This window comes from Coffea arabica, chromosome 1e (assembly GCF_036785885.1).
Source record: "Coffea arabica cultivar ET-39 chromosome 1e, Coffea Arabica ET-39 HiFi, whole genome shotgun sequence".
Classification (NCBI taxonomy): Eukaryota; Viridiplantae; Streptophyta; class Magnoliopsida; order Gentianales; family Rubiaceae; genus Coffea; species Coffea arabica.
Window position 1 is genome coordinate 44,169,643 of NC_092311.1, and position 8,286 is coordinate 44,177,928.

The 8,286-nt window shown below is 33.4% G+C and overlaps 1 protein-coding gene across 2 annotated transcripts; it reads right to left on the reverse strand.

The window, feature by feature from the left end:
• Positions 1–1,073: 1,073 nt before the first annotated feature.
• Positions 1,074–5,680, reverse strand: LOC113705470 (ubiquitin-conjugating enzyme E2 variant 1C). Of its 2 annotated transcripts, XM_072057176.1 has the most exons (5): positions 5,494–5,650; positions 4,515–4,676; positions 3,357–3,496; positions 1,896–2,021; positions 1,074–1,337 (listed from the first exon to the last, which is right to left on the reverse strand). In XM_072057176.1, the coding sequence occupies exons 2-5, from the start codon at positions 4,531–4,533 to the stop codon at positions 1,197–1,199; spliced, it is 426 nt and encodes a 141-aa protein (XP_071913277.1). In that variant the 5' UTR covers positions 4,534–4,676; positions 5,494–5,650; the 3' UTR covers positions 1,074–1,196. The 2 variants fall into 2 exon arrangements, with proteins under 2 accessions (XP_071913277.1, XP_027083131.1); XM_027227330.2 differs by lacking the exon at positions 4,515–4,676 and having other exon boundaries at positions 5,494–5,680.
• Between the last annotated feature and the right edge of the window lie 2,606 nt (positions 5,681–8,286).

Genomic DNA, 8,286 nt, shown 5'->3' on the forward strand with positions numbered 1-8,286 from the left:
ACATGTGAATTTTTCAAGGTGTAAATTTTGCTTTTATTCCAATACAATTAAAATAAATAGTTATGTAAAGAAATTTACACCTTCAAAAAATTTAACCTTATTTTATTTTTTTTATTGTTATAAATTTCATGAGTAGGATAACATAAGGGCAGTATTGGAACAAAAGTTTTATCTTTCTTGTATTTCTTCCAAAGGGGTTAAAATATTACAAGAAATGTCAATCCAAAGGAGGTAAGTGATATTTTAAAACCTCAGAGGAATTGAGTAATATTATGAGAAATCTCGAGAAAGGTTTCTGAAATTATCCCTAAATGATGTCCATAATCGGCCTATAACACTTCACATAGTCAGATAACAAGAAGGATAAACTACAAAACTAGAGGCTAATTGTGGCTCATTGTGAAGTACATTTCTCATAAACCTAGTTATGTTTATTTGCATTATATCTGTGAGCCTGGATATAGAGGTCAACATAGATTGAGTGTAGTACCTTTTGCAATTTGATATATAAAAGGTTGTTTGAAAAAGTTAAAAAGTGATTGAATATTATGCTTATGATGGAACAATTTTTTTTTCCTCACTTTGCTCCCACACTCAAATTAACTTCTTTCTGCAAAATGCTCCTAGCTAGTAAAGGGCACAAAACAGAACACATCTTGTATTTTTCTTCTCTCTTGTTGTTCCGTTAATTATTTGTCCAACAACTTTGCAACCCTTTTTTTTTATTCTGTCAATAGATTTGGTTGTTGTTTGAGTGAAGCAAAGAAATATGAGCAAAACAGTTTTGTTTCTCTTGAAAAAGATTTTAATGCTAGGTCTAGTAAATGAAGCACATGTATACAACGTTTTATATATATAATTTCTATCTTGTATGCGCAAGATTTATCACACAAAGACCAATTACACTGGCATATAACACAGCAGTTAAATTCTACTTTTTAGCCACTCTCAACCGCATCATCCTTAGAACTGAAGGCACATTTGACTTTCACGTATCACTTAGCAAAGGAAGCATGCATGGATGATCAATCAGAGGAATATGCAGAAATCAAGGCAGTCAAGCAGAGACAAGATTCACTCAGTCAAGATAACTGTCCATTGACATAAACAAGTTGGATACATTTACTCACATATCAGAAATATATAAGTTTACATGTCCTTTCCTTCTATTACAAGTCTTATTATGACACATCCAATTAGAAGAAGGTACCCTCAGGAGGTTGAACAAGCTTGCGGTTATGTGGAGCTGCCATTTCCTTCCTCAGCTGAGTCAGTATGTCTTCCATAGTGAACTCCCGCTGCCAATTTGTCAGCATGCCAAACTTCTTCCCTTCAACCTGTTACAGATTAATCTGTCAAAATCATGGTAATTACACATCATAGCTCCCTTTCACAACCACACAAACAGACCAATAAATTTGCTAAACAGACTTCTATGCAATGCGCCAATGCTTCTAATCACAGCAAGGATCTGTAAAATGATAGTCCAAGGAAAAGTTTGACTTGCACCCAAGTAGTGATGATAGATCCTCCTTTTGGGACGCTCCAACATTCAATTCTGAATCTAAACGGATAATAGTTTCTACTTACCAAATCATCTAAATTGTCCAAACACATTAAGCACAAGATCTAAATCTCTAAAGGACCTCTTGTCTAGAAACATATCAAGGGACAATTAAGCTATCTTTTCAGGATTGTAAGCATTCCATTGAGCCTAAGATCACTATCCCTCTACACAGGGAATCACTTCGTTAAACATAGAAGATTCCCAGGGCTATAATGGGGCTCTGGTCTGTATCATCTTATGAAACTTTTAGCTCAAACAGAAGTTTATCAAAGAATGTAAAAAGGCAAAATGGTAATGAACCAATACTGTCACACAATGCTAGCATTACCACTCCCGTCTCAGGATTTACACAAGTCATGTTGACGCGGGAATGGAAACGAACACTTGGAGGCTTGTCCGGATAGTCTTTGTCACAGAAGAGTTTCAGTTGATAAATACGGCCTTCATGCACAGTCTGGAAAATGACAAAGCATATAGTTGAGACAAATTAACATCAAAAAGTGCATAAAGATCTAAACTCTAATACTTTGTATATTGAGCTTTAGACTTTCGACTCCTTGCATCCACGCTTCTGGATATAGTGTTTAAACTGTGTAGATCTATATTACATACAGTTGTGGACAAAGTACATTTTCTCCAGTTTGTACATGGACAAATCTGTACCCTCTTCTCCTATATTGTATTAACATGACAACAGTTAACACTAACTACCATGCAGAAATGGAAGCTACCCGCCACCAACAATTTAATGTGTCACCCACCCCAAACTACGTTATTTGATAAACTAGAAGCACACATCACCAAAACTTGTAATGATCACCCATGTTTCACAGACTCAGCCTCAGGGTGTTGAGTGCAAACACGTATGATAGCATTAGAATTGGAAGTATGGTTATGGCACATCATCCAAAAATCAAATTACACATAAGTTTGCAAGATCTGTGAGTCAATGCCCACTTGCCACAAAGATAATTTCAAGGAATGAGTTATTCAACAACTACAGTTTATGTATCTGACAGCTGACAAGTTAAGCACAATTTGAAAATATGGTTCTGGGTCTCCTAAAAAGTTTGGCGAATTAAGGCTCTCAGATTTGATGTTGTCTGGAAAATGTAACAGGAGTAGCTCTTGCTGCTTCACGGAGCACTACTTCACATCTCATAGACAAAATGTCCTATTCTCTACTCTTTGGTTACTTTCACCAAATGAAACGCCAGCAGTTGCTAAATAGTTACTTGGTCCAGAATGTTCCATGCAACAAAAAGTGAAATAATGTCAAATTTACTTTACTTTCTCCTTGATATACAAGCCAAGATGTTGTCTAGTTTCTCCTTTGCCTATTACTGTTTTCAAGTCTCCTTTAATAATGCTAAGTCAAATTTGGGCATTCAATTTGAAAAGGCAGAAGGATATCTTTAGGGCACATCAAAACTGCAACATTTGGCCTTCTGCTTTAACAACCCACAGCTTTAATGCATATAATCTGCTTTTCCCTCTTTTCACTGTTATCAACAGGCTGCAACATAATTCCTCAAAGCAGCAATGTAGCAGAAGGATTTAATGACTAACACTGAAAATACATGATCAAGTAAGTGAAGTCACGATTCATGGTCCATTGCTATCAAACAAATCTAAAATAAAAAATAAAAAGAGGATACCCACACTACAAAATTGAGTGGTAGACAATCAAGGTGCATAACAGTAAAGAAGATTGGTTGACAGGAAGTCATACTTTTATCCCCGACCTTTATTGCCATTGATGATACAACAAGCTACACAATGCACTTACATTATGTGGACCAATTATGGTGCCGGTCCAAGAACGCATATATATGTCATCAGCATCATCCATTCCATAGCTGACAGAACCATCTCCAATACCCTTCTCCCCACGTTCAAGTTCCTCCAACAGCCTGAAGTTTCGAGGAACTGTAGACAAATAAAAAGGTGTCATACCATAAAAGCAACAAATTGACATAGTCCTGAAAAAGCAGTATCATCTTTCAAAACCAGCAAAAAACACACATCAGTCCTAAAGCCACGAAGACGTCAAACTTTATCCAATGCATAGCAACCATCCCTCTATTCATTAAGCAAGCGACTTATGGAAATTTCAGCAAAGATCTGTTGGATCTGACTCTAGTAAGTATGTAATACCACAAACCTGGACACTTTATCCAAACAACGAAGTAAACCCAAATAACCTCAAGCCTACATCAACTTTGTTTCTACCAGCAAATAGAATTCAACAGTTCTAATTCAACTAAAGATGTTGATGCAACTAAACAAATCTCACAGATGTTTAAATAGAAGCATGTTATATAATATTCATGGCAAAAAATGAGTTCAATCCAAAAGAACTGTGAGACAATCCAAATACATCAGTAGGATGAAACATGTATTTTAAACATAGAACACAGAGTATTTCTTGAACAGGTACTATCTTATGAGTGTTCTGTGCAGTACCTAAAAGACATTATCCTTAATCGTAATGGACCAAACTAGATTCTTCTCTTTATGCACACTAGGTTGTCGATGTGCTAGTTTTATATAGGTAAGTTTGCCATGAAAATGCAAATGGACATTCAAATCCCAATGGACCCCACAAAATTTATCTCTCTCACTTTGCATAGGTAATATCCAGCAAAAGAATCATATGCATCTAGCAAGTTATTCAAAAAAATTTACTGAGCTGATCAAACCGTAGTTAGAATAGAAATTCAAAAAATGAAAATTGTATACTTTGTAGAATGCACATATTTATATACGAGACTCGGACAGTTTACCTAGACAAGACTGAATCAAAATAGGGAGATTTCAAAATTGTTTCACACTTTTCAGTATTACCTAACTATCCCAAATAGGCCCCTCTCCCAAATATATCTCAACTGTATCCACGTCATTGCCAACAGACAAAAACATAAAAGCTCGCCATGTGAAGTCTTACGTGCAATTATATGACACATACGACAAATTTGCTCTACGCATTCATTAACCAGCCAATCCCTAAAAGGTCAGACGTCGTTCCAAGTCCCAACTTTTATTGAGCAAATCACTTCTTAGACACATAACTTGTCCGCAATCTCTTCCAATTCTCGCTTTCAGTTAACTGTTACATCATACAAAAATGCCATGTTGTTTGGCCAATTGAGCTCACTACAATATACATATCTATTATTGAGTCTAAAAACAATTGAACATGAGCTCAAATTCAGTTTCAGTTTGCTAACTATTGAATCTTTGCTATTTCGAAAACTACAAACTAACTCAAATAATCACATGAGAAACAATTTCTCCATACAACAAACAAAATTTGCGCTTCCTGTCACACATATTGAACGTATTAGCCATGCATCAGAATCCAGCCAGCACATACATCTAAACAGCTCATTTCAGATTCTCTATGACCTATCACTTTTAATTTACTCCCAAAATTGAAAAAAAGATCTTCAAAATTTTCCAATTATAAAAAGACCAACTTTGCAATACCACTTTAACATGTGACAAGCAAGAAAACAATAGTCAAACCAGGTAGAAAAATTACATAAAATGCTTCACAAAATTAAACTTACGCGCAACATGCAGGCACTAGATACATACAAACTACAGGAAGCCAAAGTCAGATAACAACTAACAATCAGTAACAAACAAAACCCATTTCAACAACTAACAAAAAGGGAAAAAAACAACTAACAATCAGTAACAAACAAAACCCATTTCAACATACTCAATTCAAATCAAATTCAGATAACTCTTAAAGAAGTCCAAGTCAAAATTTTGAAGAGGGTCACTAGAATAACTCAATCTAGGAACAATATATTTGCAAGATCCACCGACCCCGTAAAAAAATTTTTTTTTTTTAAGCAAACCCATCAAAATTTAGAGCACAATATAGATTAAAAAGTATGTGGAACAAGAAATTATACCAACAACGCTGGATCCTCCTGAGGCACCTAGAGCCATTGTTGTAGTTGTTGCTTTTGTCGGGGGGTGGCTTTGGGTTTTTGATGGAAGATTAGAACCGACCAAAGGTTAAAACGGTGGGCTTATTCAGCACATGAGCACAAGGGGAACTTTTGTAGCGGTATGACGAAAGAAGACCACGAAATAGAGGAATATTTTCTTGTTTGGTAATTGAAATAGAGGAATATATAAAAGGGGTAAATGGATAGGGAAAGGCAATAATTATTGTACAAGAGTTAAAAATTTTATAATACTTTTATTTAGTGGATGCTTTTGGAAAAATATTACTAAAACAAAAAAATATAACATAATAATTTTAATGCACTTTCTTTATTAAATTAGAGTACAAGGATAAAAGACAAAGAAAAGCAACTTTCGTGTAGAATAAAAAGAAAAGATAAAAAAGATAAATGAATGAATTTATTTCCTTCTACACGCATTGCGTTTATTCTATATATTCACTTAGATATTTGAATATAGTTATATAGATACTTAGATCTATATTAAGAATTTAAAATTGAATTAAATTAATAATAAAATATAAATTTAAAATTCATAAGAATTCAAGTTCTTTGTTATAATTATTATAAGATATTTTTATTTATAAATAATAATAACAGGTACAAATAATAAATCGAGACATCCATTCTATGATAAATTTTAGCTTTAGTGTATACAGGGTATAGATGCAACAATATAATCCAATTTCAAAATTGAAAATTCACTTTTTGTATATATAACATACATCTATACCTGCTATTGTAAAATGTTTTCTATTACACCAATAGTGGATAAAAAAACTTAATCCTTTATAGTTATGAATACTTTTACACTCTCTTTGTTTTTCTTTTTATTTTTTGGATTTTTGCCTTTTTTTTTTTTGCTTTCTTTTTGGGAAACAAATATCCAAGCTTCTTACTTTTTTCTCATAAACTAGTTTTTCATTTTCTATAAGGGGAAAAAAAAAAGGAGGCGTGGGTTTTTTTTTTTTGTTTTATTTGGCTTCTAATTTGTAGTAGCTAGATAGATTTTGCGCCTATAGACAAACATACCAAATATTGACATAAATATGAAGTATTTGCGTGCTCCTGCATTAACAGCCATCACTTATCTTCCCAATTACCCAAAAAAAAAAAAAATTATCTTCCCATACATAAAAGGTAAAGAAATTAACCCTTAGAAAAATGCTTTTACATTTGGAACATTCCTGAACGGTGCATAGGTAAAAAATCTCTCTGTTTGGTTTGCATTATTGCAAAAAGAATTTTATATCATATTTACAAAAGATTCTTTTAATTTAGGGAAAATCGTTCAAAATGTCACTTTCATTTTTAATCAAATGAATTTTTTTTTGTCCTTCACTTTTAAAATGTTAACTTTGTATTCTTTACAAGTTCAAGTTAACAAATTTTGATCTCAACCTAAGTTTTCAACCATTTTTAGCCTGAAATCATAATATTACCCACATACAATCATTTTTTTTTATATACAAAAAAGTCAGAACTCACTTTTTTAATGATAAAATGAATATGAATTGAATCAGATCTCACTTCTTTAGGAGAAAAATGAATATGATTCAGATCAGATTCTACTTTTTTTGGAAACAAAAATGAATATGGATCGGGTCATTTGTTCTAGTACAATTGACATTTGATCTTTTTGTCCTTCCAAAAAAATCATGTGCACGTCATGTGATGGATTCAGTGTAAAAAAGTGATAAAAAATTTAGGTTGTGACCAAGTTTTACCAATTTGATTTTGTAAAGAACATAAAATTACTATTTTAGAAGTAAATGATGAAAAAATTCATTTGATAAAATGTGAAGAAAATTTGAACGATTTTCCCTCTAATTTATTCTCCAACCACTTTTTGAATATAGTGTTACATTAATTTTTTTTATTAAAAAGTGAAGTTTAAAATGGTTATCATTAAACTCTATCCTAATACAGGTGGTGATGAGAAGCTAGGATAGTGAAAACTCAATTGCCAGAGGTTTTCGCTATCAAATTGTCATTTTCAAGGGGAGCGGACGTGACATATTAAGAGAACGAAAGATAGGATAAGAAAGTAGGCAAGAACATTATTGTCTATGGGTACAGGGTCAGTAACCTTATGATCATCAAATTTTGGACTGTTTGTACTTGGTGATATTTTGATCCAAAATACCTGCTGAACTATTAGAAGATAGGCATTAGTCTTCAGATATACCAAAATTGGATATTTCTTTAGAATATAAACGAAAGGGTCGGCAGATCAAGAACTGTTGATATAACAAATAAAATTGATGAATCTAATAACACATGCTTTACTCCCTCTCAATTTTTCCTAATTTAGTGCTGCAAAAATGAAGTTAGTGGCTGCAGACAACAGTTTCAAGTTGATCAGAACTTAAAAAGATTGAGGACAGTTGAAAGGGCTGCACCCCAGCACCCGGGAAATGGGAAAGAATTGCCAGATTTCAAAGGAGATCATGAGGAATTTGAAGTTCTTCCTCTCACATTCCATCCTCATGTAGCAATTACAAAACATAACTTCCTAATTTGCCCACAAAACAAGAGTGATGCATCCAACAGTCTTGAAAGAATCACCAATCTCATGTTCGTGCATTCTAAAGTACCTAATTTGTTCTGATGATTCAGGGTTTGCTGTCAAAGCGAATAGGAAATTTCGCAAGGACAAAGATGATGCCATCTTGATGGTGCAATCCATTACACTTAAATAGCTAATGACCTACTGCAATTATCAACAAAGAACAG